The 23,377-nt window shown below is 38.4% G+C and overlaps 2 protein-coding genes across 2 annotated transcripts in view; both read left to right on the top strand.

The window, feature by feature from the left end:
- Positions 1 to 211: 211 nt before the first annotated feature.
- LOC135988560 (radial spoke head protein 6 homolog A-like) lies at positions 212 to 6,766 on the top strand. Its single transcript, XM_065634610.1, has 6 exons — positions 212 to 473; positions 980 to 1,211; positions 2,846 to 3,601; positions 4,762 to 4,906; positions 5,741 to 5,858; positions 6,523 to 6,766. The coding sequence occupies exons 1-6, from the start codon at positions 244 to 246 to the stop codon at positions 6,764 to 6,766; spliced, it is 1,725 nt and encodes a 574-aa protein (XP_065490682.1). The 5' UTR covers positions 212 to 243.
- A 679-nt stretch (positions 6,767 to 7,445) lies between these two features.
- CENPE (centromere protein E) overlaps positions 7,446 to 23,377 on the top strand; it is a 35,670-nt gene continuing 19,738 nt past the window's right edge. Inside the window, exons 1-20 of the mRNA XM_065634281.1 lie at positions 7,446 to 7,501; positions 7,776 to 7,867; positions 9,138 to 9,227; positions 9,306 to 9,424; positions 10,494 to 10,613; positions 11,530 to 11,611; positions 11,808 to 11,875; positions 11,951 to 12,022; positions 13,579 to 13,630; positions 14,425 to 14,512; positions 14,703 to 14,829; positions 15,518 to 15,637; positions 16,806 to 16,964; positions 18,104 to 18,248; positions 19,515 to 19,606; positions 19,926 to 19,982; positions 20,063 to 20,230; positions 22,339 to 22,413; positions 22,655 to 22,777; positions 23,139 to 23,273. Coding sequence (XP_065490353.1) covers positions 7,446 to 7,501; positions 7,776 to 7,867; positions 9,138 to 9,227; positions 9,306 to 9,424; positions 10,494 to 10,613; positions 11,530 to 11,611; positions 11,808 to 11,875; positions 11,951 to 12,022; positions 13,579 to 13,630; positions 14,425 to 14,512; positions 14,703 to 14,829; positions 15,518 to 15,637; positions 16,806 to 16,964; positions 18,104 to 18,248; positions 19,515 to 19,606; positions 19,926 to 19,982; positions 20,063 to 20,230; positions 22,339 to 22,413; positions 22,655 to 22,777; positions 23,139 to 23,273 — 2,040 coding nt within the window. The remainder of the gene's footprint in view (positions 7,502 to 7,775; positions 7,868 to 9,137; positions 9,228 to 9,305; positions 9,425 to 10,493; positions 10,614 to 11,529; positions 11,612 to 11,807; positions 11,876 to 11,950; positions 12,023 to 13,578; positions 13,631 to 14,424; positions 14,513 to 14,702; positions 14,830 to 15,517; positions 15,638 to 16,805; positions 16,965 to 18,103; positions 18,249 to 19,514; positions 19,607 to 19,925; positions 19,983 to 20,062; positions 20,231 to 22,338; positions 22,414 to 22,654; positions 22,778 to 23,138; positions 23,274 to 23,377) is intronic.

Below are 23,377 nucleotides of genomic sequence, written 5' to 3'. Positions count from 1 at the left end.
GGCTGGTCAGGCACAGGCCTGAGGAAGAGCATCTGTCAGCCACCTGCGCCCGACCAAGACCCCTTCCAAGCACAAGACCGAAGAGGAGGTGTCAATCACACCCGTGCACCATATCAATCACAGACCCAAATTCGACACCTCTGTCACCCACGGGCGGCAGAACAAGCCTCTTGCAACCTACAGGCGCCAGAAATAAACAGACGCGCTGGGACAAGACTCTTATCAGGCAGAGGACAGCAAAGCATGGATCAGTCGCACGCGCCAGGATTAGACTCTTACCAAACACAAGATCCCTGTCAAGCCTACGAACGTGGGCACGGCCCCTATCAGCCACATGAGCCAGGTTATGGTCTCTATCAGCCAGGATACAGTCCATACGATGATCAGATACCCGATCTCAATTCCCAAAAGCTGGCAATTGAAAATGCAAAAGCCTATTTACTGGAAAGCAGCACAGTATCTGGCCTGAACTTGTAAGTCTGAAAAAGGGACACAATTGAAAGGGGTAATAAGTATGAGTGCAGAGAAAAGCAGTGCTGGTAAAAGGGCAAAGGGATATGTTAAGAAAGGGAGGGTTACCAGGGAGGTATGTATAGAATGGGAGAATATGTTGTAAATGCAATAGTTCATTGCTATGTGACACTTGTGTGTGTCCATCATCTTTCAGAATCAAAATTCCTAATGGAATTTATAGAGTTCAAAGGGAAATTGATCTGATTAAGAGCAAGTTTAAATTCAGCTTCAGCTCCTGAGGCAGGTACAGTATATACCAAAATTGAAGATAAGACTACTCCTAAGTACATTATAATCAGGCTAGTTTCAATTCTAATTGCTCATAATGCTCCATGACCGCCTTTCATCTAACTATTCCAATGGTTTTCCAAAGTTCAAGGTGATTAGCTTCTACTTTTGATATTAAAAACATAATATTGTAAGACTTTTGTCTAGTAGTCTAATAATATTTACATTTATATGACAGATATGATCATCTTGCTAATATGTTAACAAAGATCCTGGATGAACGGCCCACAAATGCAGTAGACATAATTGAGAATATCAGCAAGGATGTGAAATGGGCTCAGTTTCAGAAAAAAATGGACACTCTTCGAGATGAACATGAGATTCTTCCAACATTTGAAGCTGCAGAAAAGCGTAAAGCTTTGTTCCTCAGGGCAAATGGAGAAGGAGCTGAAGAACTTGAAGAAGATATAGTGAGTTATTATCAGAGAAAAAGAGACTTCATATATACCAAGGAATGTGTGGGAGGATGGTGGCAAGGGAAAGGAGGAAGGGAGGAACTTGTGGTCTCCTTTGTGTTATTGCCTCTCACAATCATATAAGTAATTGTAGCCACAGTACCATGTACCTTCTTCATAGTTGGGTTGGTCACATGTCTAGTTGTGAAGAAGAAAACCCATCTGGTTAACTAGAATTTTTTCCTGGAGTAAGTTTAACATCCTGAGCCTTTAAAATAATAGATGTTCTAGACCTGACAAACAGAAAGTAAACTTTACAATATCTCCCATATGTCAGTTCAACATGGAATATTGCATCCAAATTTATTTGCTTTATCTAAAAGTTATATTTCTTTACCTGAAGTGACAATAATTCTGGACACAATTTGAGAATATTGTGCACAGCTGCTACTGTAAAATAGAGAACAGAGAATTTTGTGATCCTTCTGGCTCCAGCTGTGGTTCCAGTCTGTCCTTCTGCAACTGAAAAAAAAATATAGTTATAATGAAGAAGTACTAAAATTGAAAAACACTTCTTACAACAGGGGATTTTTCAGTATTGAGTTGCTTATATGTGGAAGCATTTTTACACAACGAAAAATTAAGAGAATTCTTAAAATAACCAAGGGAAACCAATCAACAAGATTTTGATTTATATATGAAGTTACCAGTATACATTCGAATGAATTTCCACTGCAGAATACAAATACTAACAACAGAAGAGAGACTCTTGCATCTTTTCCATAGCCTATTGCTTATTTTACAGTAACAGTATACAATCATATAAATAGAAAAAGGTAGGATATTTCAGAAAGGAATTTTGAATTTTTCATACTCCTGTCTATGTTGTTTTGATATAAGAAACCTGGAAGGGCAAAAGAAATTCCGTAGGAAACTAGCACTATTTCTTCCAAATTCCCTACCCTGCCGTGTACAATTCTAATATCTTTGTCTGTGTGATATAATCACCAACTCCCATGAAATGAAAGCAGGGTGATCAAGTGAATGGAAATACCTAATGAAATCTTAATTATTGGCCTAGTTCTGCTTCCACAGAAGCCAGCTAGAGTCTTATTATGGACTTCAGTAAGAGTAGGGGCCAGTCTTTTTAAAAAATGCAGGAAGCCTTATGCCAAGGTGTTCAAAAGAACAACATTCACTCCAGAGAAGTATTTGGGGTCTGCTATCTAAATATATAAAATATGTATTATATTTTTCCCAAATTCATCTGCCACAAACTCAAGGAAACACAGTGTCACTGGGTGCGTCATGGCCTCTTACATAGCTGACGTGCCCTAGCGCTGAAGTCCTTTGTGAATCCTGTGCAAGAATTCAGACTTTCCTTATTTTGAAGTAATTAGGAGTTTGAATTTTGAAATCCTTTATTCTAAAAGCTGCAGTTCATCTGTGTTCTCTTCTTTACCCTTCAAATGGCATTTTTAATTTTTCTAAATTATAGCGGAAGATGTAGTGAGTGTCTGCAAAGCACTTTGAGAGAATGAGTGGCACTACAGGAAAGTGAAGTGTAACATTCAGTAGATAAAATGTTTAATTTTTCAAATAGATAATTATACTATTCTTCAGCTCTAACTCCAGATCTTCTTTCCCAGGGAGAGACTCCTCTACCTAATGTGATGGAAACAGCCTTTTATTTTGAACAGGCTGGAATTGGCTTGAGCAAAGATGAATCCTATCACATATACCTTGCCCTTAAAAATCTTATTACTGTTCACCCAATCCAGACCTGTCGCTTTTGGGGAAAAATTTTGGGCCTGGAGATGAACTATATTATAGCTGAAGTACAGTACCGTGACGGGGAAGAGGAGGAGGAGGAAGGAGAAGAGGAGGAAGTTACTGAGGAAGAAGAGAAAGGGATGGGTGAGATTGAAGAAGAAGATGAAGATGAGGAGAAAGAAAAAGATGAACCACCAAAGTCTACCTATAAGCCCCCACCTGTCATCCCAAAAGAAGAAAATGGGACTGGGGCTAATAAATATGTCTACTTTGTCTGTAATGAGCCAGGCAAACCCTGGGTGAAGTTGCCTCCAGTGACACCAGCCCAGATTGTCTGTGCCAGGAAAATCAAGAAGTTCTTCACCGGTAGGCTGGATGCTCCTGTTGTGAGCTTTCCTCCTTTCCCAGGAAATGAGGCCAATTACCTGCGTGCACAGATAGCTCGGATCTCAGCAGGAACCCAGATCTCTCCCATTGGATTTTACCAGTTTGCAGAGGAAGAAGGAGATGAAGACGAGGAGGGAGGAAGAGATACATTTGAAGAAAACCCCGATTTCCAGCCTCTTCCTGTGGCTGAAATGGTGGATTCTCTCTCCACGTGGGTACACCACGTCCAGAGCATTCTCATGCAGGTATGTTCTGGCGTACAGCTCACATGGTCCTCGGGTCCCCTTCACACCATAGTACTCGATGGGTTTCAGAATGTAAATGACACCCCTCACCTGCACATGTGAACTATTCACCAGAAATAGTATTGTACTGTAATATTTTTCTACAGAAAATATATTTGATATAGTATATAATACATAAATATGTTGCACATATTTACATACAGCATATATTTATATATATACATATATCTAGGAACCTTCGAGGTTTGGTACTTTTTCCAGTGGTGTGTTCTCAAGAACTTTAGATAACAGTATGGAGTTAGGCTTTGATGGATACAATAATTTCTGGTGATCTTTTACATTAGGTTTTCTCTTTTGAAGTCCTTACTTGACAAAAATGTTTTAAAGTCTCTTTTCCTGGGTAGAATGCTAAAATATAGATAGGTTATGATTGTATGCTAAATGGAACTTATTTGACGTTTTCTTCCAGTTTATTGTTTGTTGCTTACTTTCTTCCATGAAACATGCAAATGAAAAGCTTAAAACGAAAATATTGTAAATAAAATTGTACCATAAAATATTTGTGATATCAGGTTAGCGCTGGAAAGATGTATTACTAATTCGATAATCATTGCTGGATCACTTGCTGGCCAGTCTACTAATTCAAGAATGCTAGTGTAAAATAACAGCAAATGGTAGGAAACAAAGTTTAAAATTATGACCAGCAAAACAATAGTTATAAAAATAAAATCGATATGCATTAGAATCTTAGGAACATTTTGCTATGTTCCTCTGACTGATAGCTAAATAACAAGGCAGACTTTAAAAGGATGGGGCAAAGTGTGTACGTGGTAATCTCTTAGCTTGCAGTAGCTGGTCATGTAACAAGGACACAAATCAAACTGACAAGGAACTGAAAACTACAAAATAAAAAAAGCTGATGACAGAGGTATGAGGTTATTCTGAAATAGTAAGCAGGCATGAGGGAGGAACGAAGGATATAGGGAACACTCTGCCAAGAGGATACAATATTCTGCCAACAATATAACAATTATGGAGTATGTATTTTTCTTTTCTCCCCCTCCCATAACTGTGTGTGTGCCTGAGCCAATTCTTTTAACTGGTTTGCATTCTTTCAGTGATTGTTACATGTATTTATTATTTTTCCATGTCAATTATAGGGTCGCTGTGTTTGGCTTAATCCTATTCAAAAATCAGAGGAAGAAGAAGATGACGAAGATGAAGAGGAGGAGAAAGCAGAGGAGCCAGAGGAACTACAGCAAGAAGTAGGACCTCCTCTCCTCACTCCACTGTCCGAAGATGAAGGTATTCTTCATGAAATGTGAAGTTTTCGATAGAGAGCCACTAGGAATGTTGGCATTTAGGTAGTAAACAGTTTAAGTTATAGGACTCTGACGCTTTATGGACCAATAGAGTTTGCCCCTGTGGGTAAGCACATTCTTTTACAAAATTGATCAAAAGCAAAATGGTTGACGGTATTGACATTAAAACTTAAATAACTGGGTTTACTAGTTAACAATGTTGTTGAGAATAAAGGGAAAAGATACCTCAGACTTGTCAGGCTGATACAAGTTCAAGACAGCTCACTACATGAAATACATTCAGCTATTTTTCCATCATCTTTTTAGGAAAAAAAAAATGTGTGCACATGTAAATAAATAAATATATTTACTTACACAAATGCATAAATATACAAATAAGAATTTAGATCCTGTAGCATATTACTGTAGCAAATCATGGGAATATGGGAACCCGAATATTAGATTACATCAACAGTAAATTATTTTCCTACTCTGCATGCTTTGCCCAAGGTCAAATATAACTATGTAATTTATCCATAAGTGATAAACAGTCCTTGACAAAAGAAACAGTGGCGAGTACTACTGAATTTCAGGAGCTTGATCTTCTCTGTACGTGGCTCTATTGGCATTCCTGTGCTACCATCCTACCCATCCATCCAAAACACCAGTTTGAATACAGCACCTACATTTATTGGTTCTGACTTCTGGCTCTTCTAACATGCGACTTAATATAACCATTGCTTGAATTCTGTGAAAGTCTTGTAGCTCCATCTTAAATATTTTGTAGAGGCTCATAAATCAATTTATTCATAGACTGTGTGTGTTTGGCTGCCTCCAGGAATTCAAAACATCCCTGCTTGGACAGCTCAGCCTTCTACAAACCTGATCCCACACCACGCTGCTGCAATTCTCCAGTCTAACCGATGGCCCGGAGCATATGCCTTTGCATCTGGCAGGTGAGTACCTAGTTGACATGGTTACAACACAGACTGCCTATGCTAAACACAGATACCTGTCTAATGAAGCCAAAGTTGCTTTATTATTAATTCATAGACTGAATTCTAACTATTCCGGAGACTGATGGAGAAGGGCACTGCGATGTGCACAGCAACAGTAAATACGTGTTTAAGACTGAAAATGAATAATCATTGGAAAGGCCAGTATAAAGTTAATGGATGTAAATGTCCAGTTAATAGTTGAGCACAGTCCTTGATTTAAAACCTATATTCTTAAGTCTGTGGTATTTTTTACAAAAATAGCTACATCCTGTGGTTCTAATGTTCATTTGTTTCCAATACAGTCATTCTCTCTATGTGCTTTTAAATGGGCACTGGAGTGGTGTCCAAAATGGCCCGATGTTACCAACGTGAAGTTGGACTCATATGGCAATATAGTGCAGAGACAGAATACGTTCATTTTAGCATTAGGAGATTTTAAAGTAGAAGATATATTAATCAACAGTTACAGCATTTAAAAAGAGGTGCCATCTTTTAAATACTTCTGTTATAGGGTATCTGCACCACAGTGACCTTTTACACAGCAGAGAAAGGAAGCGTGATGCTATCTCCACTGATGTTTTGTTGGGGGGAGAGTGTGTCATCTTTCACTTTTCTTTCTCAGGAATTTTGAGAACATCTACTTTGGCTGGGGTCACAAATACAGCCCGGAGAACCACAGTCCCGCGCTGCCTCCGCCGGTGCAAGCGGAATACCCCAGCGGGCCCGAAATCACTGAGACAACAGACCCCACTGTGGAGGAGGAACAGGCTTTCAAGGCTGCGCAGGAAAAGGCCTTGGCTGCAGAAGAGGAAGAGGAGGAGGAGGAAGAAGCTGCTGAGGATGATGAAGAGGAGGATGATGATTAAAATAACGGGGGCAAACATCTTTTTATTTTAAAACTGTAAAAGTTAATAGTATTTTCATAAATTAGTCATTAATGAGGTGGTCTTTAAAGAAATGCAACTGGAGTACGCCTTCTTTTTTGATTTCTGTGGGCTCTCCTTTACAGTCGCCTTCCCCTCCCTCCACGCCCCACACACACCACACTGGCGGGCAGCCTGCACTTCAAAACCTTGTAAGTTTTACTTAAAAAAAACCAAACTCAACCACGTAACACCGTCACTTTTCCGTGTGGCAGCGTACCGTTTAAACCAGCAGGCAGCTTTACGTAGTGCCGAGCCGCCGCCGCCGCCCCGGTGCTGCCGCCCGCCGCGCTCCCGCTAGCGGCCGCTGCCGCCCGCCGCTCTCAGCGCGCCGCAGCGCTGGCCCGCACCATCGCCGGCCTCTCGGCAGACGGGGGTGTGTTGTGAGAGAGCTCTGGGGCTGCTCAGCCATCCACCCCTCGGCACGCCTTCCTTGCACCCCCGCCAGCTTTTGCCGAGTGGTACGCTCCGCCGAGGCGCCTACCCTGCGCGGACCAATAGGAAGCGGCCTGGGGAGAAGTTCAAACTGTGGTGGCGGTTGGGGCTGTGGGTCTTTCGTCTGTGTGCGGGCGAGGAGGGAGCGAGCGAGCGAGCGGCGGCTGCGTGCCCAGCGGCCGCGGGGATGGCGGACGAGGGGGCCGTGACGGTCTGTGTGCGTGTGCGGCCGCTCATCGCCAGGTGAGGCTCCGCCTGGCCGGAGGGGAGGCTGCAGTGCTGGCCGCGGGCTCCCTCCGCTTCCCTGCGTGTTGCTGGGCCCCCGGGAGCGCCGCTACCGCCCTTCGAAGCGGGGGAGGCGGCGGCGTCAGTCCCCGTGGAGGAAGGAGAGAGCTGGAACAGACGGGGCTGGCGGGGCCTGGGGGACCGAGAGGTGCCCGCGGCCTCACCGCGGGGTAGGCCCGGCCACAGGAGCACGGTCCTCACCTTAGAAACTTACGAGTGTCTCTTCTTGCAGAGAAAATGCCCTGGGTGATAAAGTGGCGCTCCACTGGAAAAGTGAAAATAATACTATTTCCGAAGTCAATGGCACAAAAGTATTCAGTTACGGTAAGGCTATGAAAGTGATTATTTTATTCACAGAATCCCAGAATGTCAGGGATTGGAAGGGACCTTGAAAGCTCACCCAGTGCAATCCCCCCGCCGGAGCAGGAACACCCAGATGGGGTTACACAGGAAGGTGTCCAGGCGGGTTGGAATGTCTGCAGAGAAGGAGACTCCACAACCTCCCTGGGCAGCCTGGGCCAGGCTCTGGCACCCTCACTGGGAAGAAGTTTCTTCTCAAATTTAAGTGGAACCTCTTGTGTTCCAGCTTGAACCCATTACCCCTTGTCTTACTGTTGGTTGTCACCGAGAAGAGCCTGGCTCCATCCTCCTGACACCCACCCTTTATATATTTATAAACATTGAGGCCCCCCGCTCAGTCTCCTCTTCTCCAAGCTAAAGAGACCCAGCTCCCTCGGACTTTCCATTGTGATGCTTACATGAACCTCCACTACTGTACTACTTTAACGTTGCTAACATCAATGGCCTCGCCTTTTTGCAACGTCCCTGAACTTTTTTTCCAACTTCGGAAGTTTAAAGGAGTGCGATTGAGGCGCACAGGATTTCAGTTTTAGTCATTGAACGTGCTTTAAGTCAGCTTCCTGGTGGACGTTGCTTTCTCTGTGCTAGTTCATGCTGGAGGGTGGTTTTGGAACACTGGAGCTGGATTATTGTCATATGAATTCCAGTTACAAATGGATTATACCAGGGGTAGTCCGGAGCATTACAAGGGAGAACCCAAAACTGAGAAGTGCCTGGTGTGGATGTCAGATCCTCATAACTAATGGCCTCACTTCGAATCTCTTCCTACTGATCCACTCTACTTGTTAATATGAATGTAGCCTCCACAAAGGTTTTTCAAAATTACAGATTCAATAAAAGCACGCTCCATTCAGCCTAGGAGTTCAACAAGTAGCCTGTCCTGTCAAGTTTATAATCCTCCTAGATAACTAGCTGTAACTGGGTTTAGGATTAAATGGGATGCCTATTTAACTGGGTCCATCATTCTTAGGGTTTTTTTTTTTACTTGTCTGTTCGTTGTATCTTTCTTCGTTCTGGGCATAATACTTCTTTTTTTAAAAAAAAAAAAAGAAAAATTTTTTTAAAAAAGAAAAAAGCCTGCCTTAGTGTCACAATTACATTTTATGTTTGAACTATCCTACAAACCATCTGATGTCCATTTATTGTACTTGAAGTCAGCAATAGTAAGATGACAGCTTGTTTTTTGTCTTGCAAGTTGATGGATTTACATGCTTTATTTTAATTTTTCTTTAAGATCGTATATTTCACTCAAGTGACAACACTCAGCAGTTGTATGAAAGTGTTGCTGTTCCAATTATACAGTCAGCTGTGCAAGGCTATAATGGTAAGTTTTAAAACAGTGTTTAAATCCTGTTTGTAATGTATTTCATAAGTAATCAGTGAAATTTAACCATCTTTCTAGGCACAATCTTTGCTTATGGACAGACTGCTTCAGGGAAGACGTACACAATGATGGGAAATGAATATTCTCCGGGCATTATTCCTAAGGCAATTCAACAAGTTTTCAAAATTATTTGTGAGGTAAGCAATTCCATTAAATTGAGGTGACTGAAAGAGCAAGTAATATTTGTGGTTGTTAGAGAAAAAATAGTTTTAATATCAAGGAAATTAATTTATTTTGGACCATATGTTGCAGTTGCTTTCCCAGTCTTGCAAAGGTGAGTAGTTTTAAAACAAGATGAGACTATTAGTTGGAATCAAATCAGAACAAAACTGAGGGGGTTTGTTAAATTTTCAAATATACTAAACCTTGATTATAAGTATAAATGGATGCTTACTCATTAATTGGGTAGAAAAGGTAATGTGAACCTTTGTGTTCTTTATTGTGCTATTTTAAAATTTAAAATTAACTTCATTAAAGACTCTCATAGTGGGAAGAATATGATACAAAATTTACGTATTTCAGGCTTTCAAAAGAATCATAGGCTAATTGCTCAGTGCTAGTAGGAAGTAAGGAGAAGGTGTAAGTTAAAACAGTGATTTTTTTTTTTTAATTTTTTTTTTTTTCAAAATGTCATCTGCAGAGCACTTGCTTCTGCCTTGAGGATTTCAGGTAATAGTCATCAGTTAGGTGAAATGGTCAGTGCTCCTTTGAGGAATTGCAGAGTGTCTCAGGGGGTCTATAAAAGTAGAAAACTTTCTGTGGTGCTGTAGCCCCAGAGTCCATTGCGCAGCCTTTCCTCACCCTGGGATTCTCTAGGAGGGAGGCAGCGCAAGGAGCAGCAGCAGCACAGTAAATGTGAGCGAGCAGAGAGGAGACTGGGTACACAGAGAGGAAAGAGCCTAAGCAGGAGGAAATTCGATATGGAAAGGGCATTTAAGTTGGAGGACTATTGTCACGCTTCTGTAGGGCAGTTATCTTCATTTATAACCTACTAGAAGTGATATACCGTCATGCAGCTGGAAAGAAGTGGGAGAGAAGAAAAATGGTTCTGTATTGGGGGATGCTAATGTGCAAAAGAGGATGGGCGGAAAGACATCTGTGGAATGGTATCCAAACATACCTTCTAGTTTACAATCCTTGCATTAAAAGGTGTTCATTTATTAGTCTGTTGATTTGTTTTCTTTTTTCTTTCGCTTTGAACATTAGATTCCAGACAGAGAATTCTTGCTAAGAGTTTCTTACATGGAAATCTACAATGAAACCATTACAGATTTGCTTTGTGATATCAGGAAAAAGAAGCCTCTGGGAATTCGTGAGGATGTTAATGTAAGTGGATGTTGTGTAGTCTAAGTAATGTATCTGCTTGGAGTCAAAGGAGTTTAAAAAAAAAAGAAAGTCTTCAGAGGCATCCAGTTGAAAACTTTTCTGTGTCAAATTGTGTAATCATTATGTTCAGAATTAGCAGGACACTCGATGTAGTAGAATAACAACAGAGAAGTTGGACTTGCTGTTCCTGGTTTGTCTTTGTCAATGTTTGTAAATGTCAGTTTTCCAGGGTACTATATTTATTTAACTTTGTCAGTGATTACCTGGGAGCTGTCTAGTTAATAAAACTTCCACAGATGTGATATTTAAGCCTCTCTCTCAATGTGTTAGAAGTCTCCAACAGATAGAGAATTACTTTAACACCATCTTCATATCATCTACAAAGTAGATAAACTTTTCTTCTACTGTAACCATAGAATAACCATCAGACTAGAACTATTCAGTAAGATCAGTAGGGAAAATAAATATATTAATGCCATCTTCAGTTTCTTTATGTTAAGTTTTGTAGCAAATAATGTTTTTTTCTTTAATTTCAATGCCCTAAATGATCAATGCTTTTGGAACTGGGGAAGAAGGGAGACTTATCAGTTGTATGATTATGGCCTTATAACATTTACTGAGAAATATACTCCTGGATTCCCTCAAAATGTCCAAAAGGGTATTTCTCTTACCAGTTTTATTTTTAGAAAACTTTCTAGATCTCTGATTCTTGTGCCTTTAGGCTACAGTTCTGATAAAGGTCTAAACTTCCCTATTTCTTGTGTTCAGAGTAAAAGACATTCAACTGATTTTTTACTTCCTTTTAAGAAGGGAGCAAAGTAGAATAAATACCATAATAATTGCTGGTAATGTTAACTTAATGTATTGAAGTGAGTTTTGGAGTTCAGTAAAATTTATTACTGCTTTTGTTCTGAAGAGGAATACATATGTAGAAGATCTGATTGAAGAGGTGGTGGTTGCCCCAGAACAAGTTATGGAATGGATCAGAAAAGGAGAAAGTAAGTTGTTTAGCCAATGTCAGCTGATATCTTAGAAGAGCATTATTGAATCAGATATATCTAGAATCATGAGGTATCTCTTTGAGATTATATTCAGAAATCAATGTTTTTCATAGTTTTAAAATGGTGCTTATTGTCTGTTATCTCCAGTTTATACGAATATAAGCAAAAGTATTCTAATATTACTTGTTGACAGAAAATCGCCATTATGGAGAAACAAAAATGAATGAACACAGCAGCCGTTCTCACACTATCTTCAGAATGGTAAAAACCATTTCACTATTAGGAGAGTTTTTATTTTCGAAGTGGCAAAAACTTTACTGCACCCTCTTCTTCTAGATCATTGAAAGCAGAGAACGAAGTGACCCTGCAAATACAAACTGTGATGGAGCAGTGATGGTATCCCACTTGGTAAGCTGTACTCCAAGAAGTTATTAAACGGACATTTAAGTGGAGAATTTACTGTTACCACTTGTTAGAGAGAAGGATGTTACTTTATAATGACATCACAGGCATGCTTTGTTGTTAACTTCCATCAGGCATTTCTTAAGCAGAAATTGTGTTTCTGATCATCTGTATAGAGGGAGGGTCCTGGGATGTCATCCAGAGGGTGTCTTCCCACCAAAGGGTGTTCTGATGTGAGAATAGTTCCTAGACAATTTGTGCTGGGTTGGGGAGTGTTATGCCCTCCCAGGAGCCTAAGGGGCTTTTGTGAGAGTGCTCTTACATTTTGTTGAAAACAACTTCCCTTACAATTGTTCCTGACCACTGAGAAGCCCTGTAAAATAACTTGTAAAGTGGGTAACCTTAAGGCTTCTCTTACCCTCAGATTTAGTTGTTGTTAAAATAACATGTGGCCTTACAGCTGCAATGGCCAGAAGACTCATTTTCTCAAAAGTAAGCCCACTTAGTATCTCTTCAGATTACTAGTATATGAAATGTCCTGTGCTGGGGGAATACACTGCTGATTTCTAGGGAAGTGTTTTGGTTTCTGAAGCTTTCTCTGTTTAGCCTTCCCTTGATTCTCAGAAAAGAATACAAGTCAACTGGAGGAAGGAAATCAATAGGAAAGCATTTGAGCTTGCTAAAATCTTCATGAGCACTCTTATTCAGAATTCGGAATAGTGTGAAGTCAATCTCATGTGTTGTGGAAAGAGCTTTCTGTTCTGGCTTCATGTGAGAAAGCTCTGGGATCTGAGTGTAAACACTACTTGTGCAGTAGCTGTGTGAAGTACTGCCCACTTTTTTGTCTCACTGTAGCTTATGGGATCTACCCTTATACCACCCCCCGTCCTGTCTGTCTGTTCCAACTGACTTTATAGTAACCTCAACCAATGTGGGGGAGAGAGGTTTTTCTGGCCTTTTTGGTATGTTGCTGCTTGGTGCAGTTAGTACAGGATTTTACTCTTCTGAAACATAAACCAATCAAAGTGAGGGCTGCTTGCTCAGGTAAATCATTATAGGATGTTACAAAGTTCCAGCTGACATTGAGTGAGGCTTTTCCTGTGGTATTTAATTTCTTCCTTATCCCCACAAGGAGAGACATAGAACTGATTCAGGGCAGGGTGCTAGATATTCTTATCTAGGCTCTCTTTCCCATGAAAGATTAGACCAGATCTGTGATTCTATGAAGATTTCTACATCTTGAATATATAGTTAACACTTCTGTATCAAGAAGCGATATTTATCTTTTTGTTATTGAGGGCACTGAATTGCACTGCAAGTTTGTAATATGGTTCAGGGTGGTATTAACAGAGTTCATACAAACTTATTCCATGTCCTTATGTACCTTGAAAGTATTGGTTGGTATGTGTGTAGTTATGGATTATTTCCAATAATGACAGACCTCTTGCTTTTTTCTAAGTGTAACTTTAATTTCTTAAATTCTTAGCAGAGGTTTAGAATTAAGACTATCCAAAATTAAATTGGCTCAGAACTAACCTGTGACGTATTTAATGAATTTGCAGAACTTGGTAGATCTGGCAGGCAGTGAAAGAGCTAGTCAAACAGGATCTGAAGGTGAGTGTTAAATGAGGCTCTCCTGATGACCACTTCTGTTAATTAACCCTTGTGGGAGACTATGATAGAAAGGAAATTATTTGATCTGTGTGCTATTGTGTTACTTATATTATATACTTGTATTGCTTATAATAATCTCCCCCTTGGTAGGGCAGGAAAATACTGAAAATGCTGTAAAGTGCAAACTATTAGGTAGTCATACAGATTTTCTAGAATAGCAGGTCCAGCAACAGTCCTGCACTGAACTAATAAAATAGAGATGAGTCAGTAAAGATTCACTTGTAGTAAAGAAATCATTAGAAGCTTGTAGGAGCTCATGTGTAAAGGTGAAGAGTGAATAGATGGCTCACTCTTTTGCCAAGAGGAAACTTGATTGTTAACAATGACAGCAGGACGCTGCACAAAAATGTCTTTATCATTAAAAAAGTGATACGAGAGGAACACAAGTTAATATTCTCTTTTACAACTTTTGAGGCTTGTTCGGTACACTTACACATATAAATACGGAAATTTGCAAAATCAAAACTGGAAACAAAATTAAAGTTCTTATGGCCCCAGCTACTTGTTATGTAACAGTTATTAATGTTTGTGATTACTCTCTTATTTTGAAACATTTCAGCTGTTATAAAGAATTTTATACTGGCTGCTGATTTGGGTCATAGTGCATTGTGGCATCTGAGATTTACATCTTGGATAATCCCTCTGAGCACAACGTAGCACACAAGCTTGACAGGTTGAAAATGTATCTTAATGTTGTTTTAAATTAAAAAAAAAAATTACTGTGTGATATCTAGGTATCCGACTGAAAGAAGGCTGCAATATAAATCGGAGCTTGTTCATTCTGGGTCAGGTTATCAAAAAACTTTGTGATGATCCTTCTGGGTAAGCACTTTGTTTGTATACATGTTTTAAGAGAAGCCACTAATAAACTAAGAAATTAAAATCCCTTTTATATAATCCTATTTTATGTAACTAACTATTTCAAATAACTTATTACCTCTAGAAAATATATTTACTGTGGGGTTTTTTTATTCAGAAATATTATATCTTTTTCTTCCCTCTTTTTCATCAGCTTCATAAATTACAGAGACAGCAAGCTGACTCGAATTCTGCAGAACTCCCTTGGAGGAAATGCGAAGACAGTTATTATTTGTACGGTTACTCCTGTTTCTTTTGACGAAACGCTCAGTACTCTTCAGGTAAAACTTCTCACCTATTTTCAAACATTATTCTGACTCAAGACTTCATTGTAGACAGGTTGGAGGGGTGGAAAAATGTAATCTGCTGGATCTTTAGTCACTAGAATCTTCTAAAGGTGCTCTGAGGACTTGGAACAGTTTGGTACAGAGCATCTTTTCCCAGTTGTCATCTTGTACTAGGTTGTCTGACTAGAGCTTTCTGGCAGGTGGAACAAAGCTCCTTCTCTCAACTCGCAGGCAGTAGATAACCTCTGTTTTCTTATTTGCCTTATTTGCCTTATTTGGCTTTTCCAAACGCAGTTAGAGCTACAAGCCTTTGCTAACACAAGACGTTAGAGAGGTCCTACAAGAAAGGAGTGTAACTGAACTATTCATGAACTGTATTCTTTAGGTAGGATTGTGTTCCTTTTTGGTGTTCTCTTGGCCTTTTATTAAATAAAAAATAACTTGGTATATCTTTGCTTAAAAGTAGGTTTCACTTTTTAGGTACTAAGATAAAGCAAAGAAAATTTACGTCTTTAAATCTTAGAATATGTGAAAAATGAGCAAATGTAAATATTTGTGTCCTTAATTATATGTTGCTCTTTATCTGATAAACTGTCCCTTTAATTCTGGGAAATACGAGACAGAATAAGACTCTTCCTGTATTTGTTCTCTAACTATTGCCCATGAGAGTATATTCTTCCAGTTTGCCAATACAGCTAAAAGAATGAAGAATACTCCAAAAGTCAATGAAGTACTTGATGATGATGCCCTCCTGAAGAGATATCGCAAAGAAATTCTGGATTTGAAAAAGCAGCTGGAGGAAGTATGTAGTAACCTTACTGAAGTTAACCTATCCTTAGTACTGATAGCTATTGGAAACACTCTGTTTTAAACCCAAACCAGTTAAATCTGGAGGGGCAGGTAAACTGTTTAAAATGATATCTGTAACTTCTGTTGAGATAATAGAAATTGAAAGAGTGGTGTGAAGTTTAGAACAAGTGATAATCAACATATCTGTGTGAAAGCTAACACTGAATGAGATCAACTGAATTGCCTTCTTCTGTAAGTTAATGTATTTAAGAAACAGAAATTGGTCATACTTTTTAGCACACTTCAATATTGCCACAGATCAAAAGGAATAATTAACTGACATTCCATAACTTCTTATATTGCAATTAAAGATTCCAATGTAATATTTTTTCCCCCTTACTGATGTTTGTGTTCAGTTTGAGTCGCAAGAAGTTGCAACTGCATAAGATCAGTGGCAATACTTGATATATCAAGTATAGGTAGAAGATACATTTAGAAAACTAACAATAGTAACTTCTCACCAGTGTGTCTCATGTATTCATCTTCCTCCAAAAATCTAGAGTTGAGGAGCAATCTTGTAAGTCTTGTTTAGAGTATAGATTATAAAAGAAACCACAGAAAAATCACAATTCTGAATATACGCTTTTGGTGAATTAATGACAGTGGAGTTTGTTGGAAAATCCCATGTGAACTTTGAATTACTGTAAAGTATTGTAAGCCTATGATAAAGCTGTCAAAAAACTAGCTACTGTAATCCAGTTGCTTTACAACAGAATAAATTTTCAGTACTTCAAATTTTGAGACTCCACATGCATTACAGTAGCTTGCTGTTATTTGACAATTGAATGAGTTCTCAAAGAGCTTCAGTCTTCTGGCACCATGGGAAGGTCATCTTAAACTATGTTGTGCTTGAAAGAGTGCCCCCCCCCTTTTTTTTTTTGTCCCTAGAAAAATCCAAGGTGCTATTGGTTTGGGGATTTTGGACCCCTTTAAATACTAAGTCTACAGGTAAATTGTAGACTAAATTGTCAGTTTCATTGTTAAAGATTTAAAGACAGCTCTTCTAGACTTTAAAGGACATATGTGTGTAGTTGTTTTTAAATATTAGTAATTGTATATCTTCTGTAGTAGTAGTCTGTGCTCTTAAATATTAGTTTGATTAATAATTCTTTTTATGGAAGGTGTCTTCGAAGACTCAAATTCACGCAATGGAAAAAGACCAATTGTCCCAGCTGTTGGAAGAAAAAAATTCTCTTCAAAAAGTACAGGAAGACAGGATACGAAACTTAACTGAGATGCTGGTGACTTCTGCCTCCTTTTCCTCAAAAGAGAATGCTAAAGTAAGCATCCATTCTAGAACTTACGTGTTAACCCTGAATGTTGTGGTTTAAGCCTAGCCCACAACTAGGACCATGGTAGTTGCACACTCACCCTCCCTCATCCCCAGATGGGATGGGGGAGAGAATCGGAAGGGAGAAACTTGTGTGTTGAGATAAGAACAGTTTAATAAGACAACAAAAAAAGTAATAACATAGTTAAAATAATAATATACATAAATACAAGTGATACTCAGTGCAATTGCTCATGAACTCTGGTTGTGCTGAACAACCAGTCCCGGAAAAGGGAGCACGCTGGTCTTGAAGAGCCAATCCCAGCAGGAAAGCAAAAAGGGAAAAGGCCAAAAAACCACAAAATGGCAGAAGGTCAAATTCCAACAGAACTCACAGGGAGCTCCCAACAGAACTAACTGAACTAACTAGCCAGAAAAACCAGCTCCAGCTATATACAGAAGGTGATGTTAATGGTAGGGAAGATTTCATTGACCAACCAGGATGTCAATCTAGGTGCTGTTCCACTCTCCTTCTTCCCAGCTGCTATGAACATCTGCAACTGGGAAGCTGAAAAAGTCCTTGGTCTCCTTGGCAACAGCCAAAATATCAGTGAGTTCTTACATTCTTTTCATACCAATTCCAAAACACGGTCTAGCTGCTGAAAACAAAACACTAATTCTGTCCCAAGGAAAAAGCAATGTTATCACATCATTCTCATACTAAATCCAAACCAAAAGACTGTACTAGCCACGAAGAAAATATTCTGGCTGCATGAAGAAAAGTAACTCGATGTTTTTGGTTTTGTTTTTTTTTCCCCTAAACCAACACACAGAAATATTTAGCAAAAAGTAATATTAAATACAGAGTTATATTGACAACAATAAATTTAAACAATCTTCACACAATTTTTCTTATTTTTAAAGAGGTAACTTTTAAAATAACTTCTGAGTATCGATCCTGTGTTGCGTTGTAGTGAACGGACTGCAGAGACTTCTGCTTTCAAACTGTATGCAGTAGTTTAAAGAAACTGCAAAGCGCTGTCTAGTTAGTTGTCGTTAATGTTAAAGAACTAGACTAATACAACATCTGCCCTTTACTTTGTGCTTTGGTTGTATCATTTTTTCTGTAAGTACTTTTTTTTTTTAAAGGCCAAGAGAAGAAGAAGAGTTACGTGGGCTCCTGGTAAAATAAACCAGGCGAATGTGAGCTATTTTGAAGACTTTGAAAAAACAATGCTGACTGAAGCAAAAAAAAAGAAAATGTCTCTGTCGTCACTACCAGACATGGAGGATTGTAAGTATCTTCAGGAAAATAAATAAGGAAACTCAGCACAGCAGCTTCGAAATGAGAAAAAATCAGTTTTTAATAAATCTAAGTAAAAAAGCAAATTAATTTGTTAACAATACAAATGCTACATTTATTTGGCATAATACTATTCAACTTATGTTCCATGAACCTGGTTTTGAAAGAGTTACTTGCACCCATAAGGAAATTGCATTTGTGTGCCAGCAAAGAATGCTGCCTGTGAGGTAAGTGGTTTTAGCGCAACAATACTGGTATTTCTTGTGCTGGAAATAATGTTCATTTCATTTAAAAAGTGGGAACATAAGTCTTACTATCCCAGGTGAAATAATGTGTAGCAAATTCCTGTTGGGTAACTTTTCAAGCATTACTTAGTTTCCCAAAGGGAATAACTCATGTGTCTGGTAGCACAAATAAAAAATCATACCAAAAAAAAAAATATCTCTGTACACACTTTACAAGGAAATTACTTATTTGCTTTTCCTGTTCTGGATATTGAGTTTTTAATGTGTTAAAAGCAAAGGTAGGAGTAGTGAGGTAAAAGGCAGGGTCTATAAATACTTCTGCATGCAGCATACCTCAACCCCCTATTTTTTGGTAAAAGTAGCCAAAGTTATTCTTTAACACAGGCTATCCATCCAAAGTGTGTTCTCCCCACCAAGAAATAAGGGGAGGAAAAAAAAGGGGTGTGTGAAATTCCAAAATCCTCAAGGAGAATAGAGGAGTCGTTACTCAAACATTGGATTGAGATACAGAGAAATTCAAAGACTTATTAGAGGAGTGAAGGACAAAGGAAGTTGAACTGAAGACAAGAAAAATTGGATGGTATTGTTACTGAGTTGCATCTTCTTACAGCCTTATTTCCTATCCTGTCCAGCTTTTTTGCCTCTGTGTAGACTGTTGGGTTTTTTTCCATATGGGGTAGGTGTGTGTGCTTTTTTCTTTCCATCTTTTAGGATACTGTTGAGTTATTCTTCACTTAAACGCTTTTCCTACTCTGTAAGTATATTCTGGATTTGGTTTAATGTTCATTAACTTCTGATAAGGTGGTTAGCGTAAGTGTAAGGACTGGACTTCAGTGTTGTTTGCCTTCATAAGACAAAATCATGAGATTCAGGAGTTGTACTCAGTGTGCTACATCTCTGCCATTGAATGATTGCTGCCAATGTGACAAAATTCTTCAGTAAGAAAATAAGTCTTGATGTCCAGTTTAAAATGTAGTGCTACTCTGTATTTTTAATACATCTTTCTTTTCAGCTACATTAGAGACTTCTGAATGTGACAACCAGTGTCTGCTTCCTGATCAAGTTTCAGAGGTAGAATGGACTGACGGACCTAAAGTGAATTGGGTAACATCATAATCTGTTTTGGTTGTCTAATACAGTGCATATACATTACATACTTCTCATAGAGCTTTACGCTTCTGTAGAACACCAATGTTCTCCTACGTTATAGGAGAAATATTATAACTGGCTTGAAAGTAAGTCTCTTCTGCTCATGTTTGAAGTTGTGGGATGGTTCTACAATTCTAACGGTTCTGTGGTGAATGATCTAGTAAGCTTTAGTATTTGAACAAGACGAGCCCTAAAAAAGACAAGCAACAACTAATGTAATACTAGACCTACTTGATCTTGTAGATCAATTAACTGAGAGCAATTATTTTTCTAGACTCAGAGAGATTTTGAAGAATCTGTGCAACTCTGTGAAGCGTTAGTGCTAGAAAAAGTAAGTCTGTTCCGTATTTTCTAGAAATAAGACTGTGATTCCAACAACGACTTCTAAAGCTTCTTGTGCTGCTTCTTCAGGATATTGCTGTAAATGAGGTCAACATCCTGCAAGCTAACTTTAATGACCTGGTATTGGAAAATGAGCAGTTGAAGTTAGAAATAAATGAAATGAAGGAGAAACTCAAAGAAAAAATAGAAGTGGATGAATTTGAAGCACTGGAAAAACAAACACAAAAAGATCATGAGGTGAGGTGCATTGAAATAAATACAAGAGATAAGAACCCTCTACGCTTGTTTTTTATAGTTTATTCAATGTACTTGTCCTTGGATGTTGATTCACAGACAGCTGGTGTTATAAGCTACTTTCAGCAACAGAGTGAACGTTCCCAGGATTTAAACTGGATTTACTCAGAGTGTAAAATCAGACTTAAGTTTTTGGAAAGTCACATAATGAAGTCTGGTTAAGCATATATTTGCATGAGTATATATATGTATTCATATATTTTACAGATGCGTGATCTGAATTTCATTCTAGACTTCTGCAGAAGAAAGTTGTTTTGCTGTGTAAATAATTTTTAAAACTGTTTGGAAGTTAAAGTATGGTTACTAAACCATATTTCACATATTGTGCAAAACATCTTGGTTTACAATCCAAGATAGCCTTGGCTTTTTGTAATCCATTGAACTATGTGAGTTTAACTTATATTATTTAACTTGGTAACAAAATATTTAAAAGTAGTAGTGTGAATAGTAATGTCTGTGGAAAATTTAAACATATTTTGTGCCAGGAAGTCAGAAAAGGTAAATCTACCTGCTGAATAATTATGATAGAGGAGATACTGACTTTTGGTTCTCTTCACCTACTTGTGCCATTAGTGGAGACCTACCTTGTTTGTCCAAATGTTTTTATGCTCTGATTCTGTAACCTAAAAGGACTAGACTGTGAATAAGTAACAAAAAAAAAAAATCGAAAACCAACAACTTGAGGTATTGAGACATGGTTGGATTATTCCATTTGTTATACCTTCTCTGTAGACTATGGGTACGCACTAGTCTGTTTAATGTCCTCTGACCACGAAACTAAGGTTGAAGCTGAAGTTACATCCTTTTGCGTTGCTGTTTTAGGTTACAATTTGACTACATCACCTCTCATTTCTCTTGTGTTTCCTACAAAGATGTATGGATCTTCAACAAAATGGATCCATAATAGGTTATGATTTAGCTTGTATTTAAGATTGGTTTTAGAAGACCTTTTTTATGCTAGACTAATTGTGCTATCTTCCTTAACAGCCAACATTTAACAAAGCCTCAGTTAGTTTTCACTGCAAAGCTTTGGTGTGTCTAATAACAGATGAAATGTTCTAAAGTAGCTTTCATTACACGAATTGCTTTTTGAATGGTTCGTGTTTTCAGATACGTATCTGAAGACAGTCCATAAAATGTAAGGATCTGTTAATAACCTTGTAGCAGATTAGTTACAGCAATGCTGAAGGTTCAGATAATTCACTAAATACATTAGTTGAAATCCATCAATTTAAATCACCACAGATATATACAGGTAAATTCTATTTTTCTGAATAATGACATTTAATGACTTCTGAGAGTAGTATTGTACTAGGTCTTCTACAACCATCATCTAATTTTAAGATTACAGGTGGAGTTTTTTTTCTTGCTATACTCCTAACTATGTATAAATACTCACAGGAGAGTGCTTGTTTTAAAGCTTGTCACTGATCTTAAAATTACAGATTGGAATTTCTCCTTACCTACACTTGTGACTAGACAGAAGTACTTGTGGACAAATGCTTATCGTAAAGCTTTTCTGAAAAAGACCAAAAGAAAGAGTTCTTCAATTTTAGAAGTGCTTTTCTATTGAGTCTTCTACTCGTGCCTCCTTTGAGGCTGACACTGAATGTGTTCATGGCTTCCTTTAGCTCAATTTTGGTACCTTGTCATTCTTGGTAGTATAGATTGAATCATAAATATCTGCAGTGTCGTAAAAAGCTGCTTAACATGACTAGAATTTGAAGTGTCATATCTGTATGATTTCTGCATTAATTGCTTTGATCACGTTGCTCTTGCTTCTCGAGTTGCGGCAGATTAAATTGTACTTGAATCCCTTCTAATTACTGGGAAGCTAAAACAGAGCTTTGCATCTCATCTATCCATTTGAAAGAATATGTAGCAACTTGCTTTGCAGCTGTTTAAATAGATATGCGTGTGTATATATGGCTTGCCCACTAATAGAAAACACAAGATATACCTCGCTTATTTTCATGGTGTTGGCAACTAAAACTACTGGTGTGGGTGCTTTTCTAACATTCTCTGCAATTTTGCTTCGATTTGCTCCACAGACGCAACTAATGCATGAAATTACCAACTTAAAGAATCTCGTTTCAAATGCTGAAGTGTACAATGAGGAGCTTGAGGTGAGCCTGTCCATGTATTTATGTGCAATAAGAATCGTATGAAATGTGCTTGGCTCGTTTATCTTGAAATGCTATATTTGCTGAGGATGACCTAGACATCATTGGACTCTGGCTTGTCTTACCAGCTGTAAGGACGATATGTCTAAAACCCGTAAAGCTTACTATGTATAAAGATTTTTGTTAAGTTTTTACCTGAAAAAACAAAAAGCACTAGAATCTGCCCTCTTTCTTCAACTTTCAGGCAGAAATAAGCTCCAAGTTGGAACAGCTGAAAGAGAAAGAGAACAAAATTAAGATATTGCAGAATCGTGTGGAAGAATTAGAGAAAGCAGGAGCAGAAAAAAAGGACACATCTTTTTCAGTGGTAAATTTGAGTTTTCTGCTGGGTTAAGAGATGGTTGTGATTTTGTTGGCGGTGGGTCAAATCTAGGTATAGCCTTATTATAATTGAAATCTACTTCCCTACAGATACTAGGTAAGTTTTTTTAGAAAGCTTATTAATGCTAATTACTGTATTATCATACAGCAGTAATCTGGTGAAGTAAAGCTACGGGAAATGCTGCTTTTTATCCCATCTCTCAAACAAGCCTGGTACTGTTCTTTTAGAGTAAATTTACCAAATCTTCTGAGCCTGTATTTCCATTTTAACCACGTTACCATGAACATGCGCTTTATTATGGCTATGTATTTTGGGATTTCTTTGAGTATTTATCTGTCTTTTTTAGGGAGATTCTGATAAGCTAATTGAAGAAATACAGCAGCTGAATAAATCCCTCTTAGATAGTGAAACCATAGCCTTGGATGCCAAAAAAGAATCTGCTGTTCTCAGAACTGAAAATTTGGATCTGAAGGAGAAGATGGCAAGTACTTGTTAAACTGCATTTTTAGCTGTACAAAATGTTAAGGGCCTATTGGCTCCCAGACTAGTGAAGAAGGCAATTGGTAAAGACAAGATGTGGTAAAA

The sequence above is a fragment of the Caloenas nicobarica genome, chromosome 4 (genome assembly GCF_036013445.1).
Source record: "Caloenas nicobarica isolate bCalNic1 chromosome 4, bCalNic1.hap1, whole genome shotgun sequence".
Classification (NCBI taxonomy): Eukaryota; Metazoa; Chordata; class Aves; order Columbiformes; family Columbidae; genus Caloenas; species Caloenas nicobarica.
Note: the sequence above shows the minus strand (reverse complement) of the source record. Positions and strands in the feature narration are given on the sequence as shown.

Bases quoted from the DNA above. Each gene is read 5' to 3' on its own strand.
- LOC135988560 (XM_065634610.1), top strand. From the start codon at position 244: ATGGATCAGTCGCACGCGCCAGGATTAGACTCTTACCAAACACAAGAT. The intron at 1,212-2,845 runs GTGAGTTATTAT...CTTCTTTCCCAG, and splicing joins AAGAACTTGAAGAAGATATA to GGAGAGACTCCTCTACCTAA. The intron at 4,907-5,740 runs GTATTCTTCATG...GGCTGCCTCCAG, and splicing joins TCCACTGTCCGAAGATGAAG to GAATTCAAAACATCCCTGCT.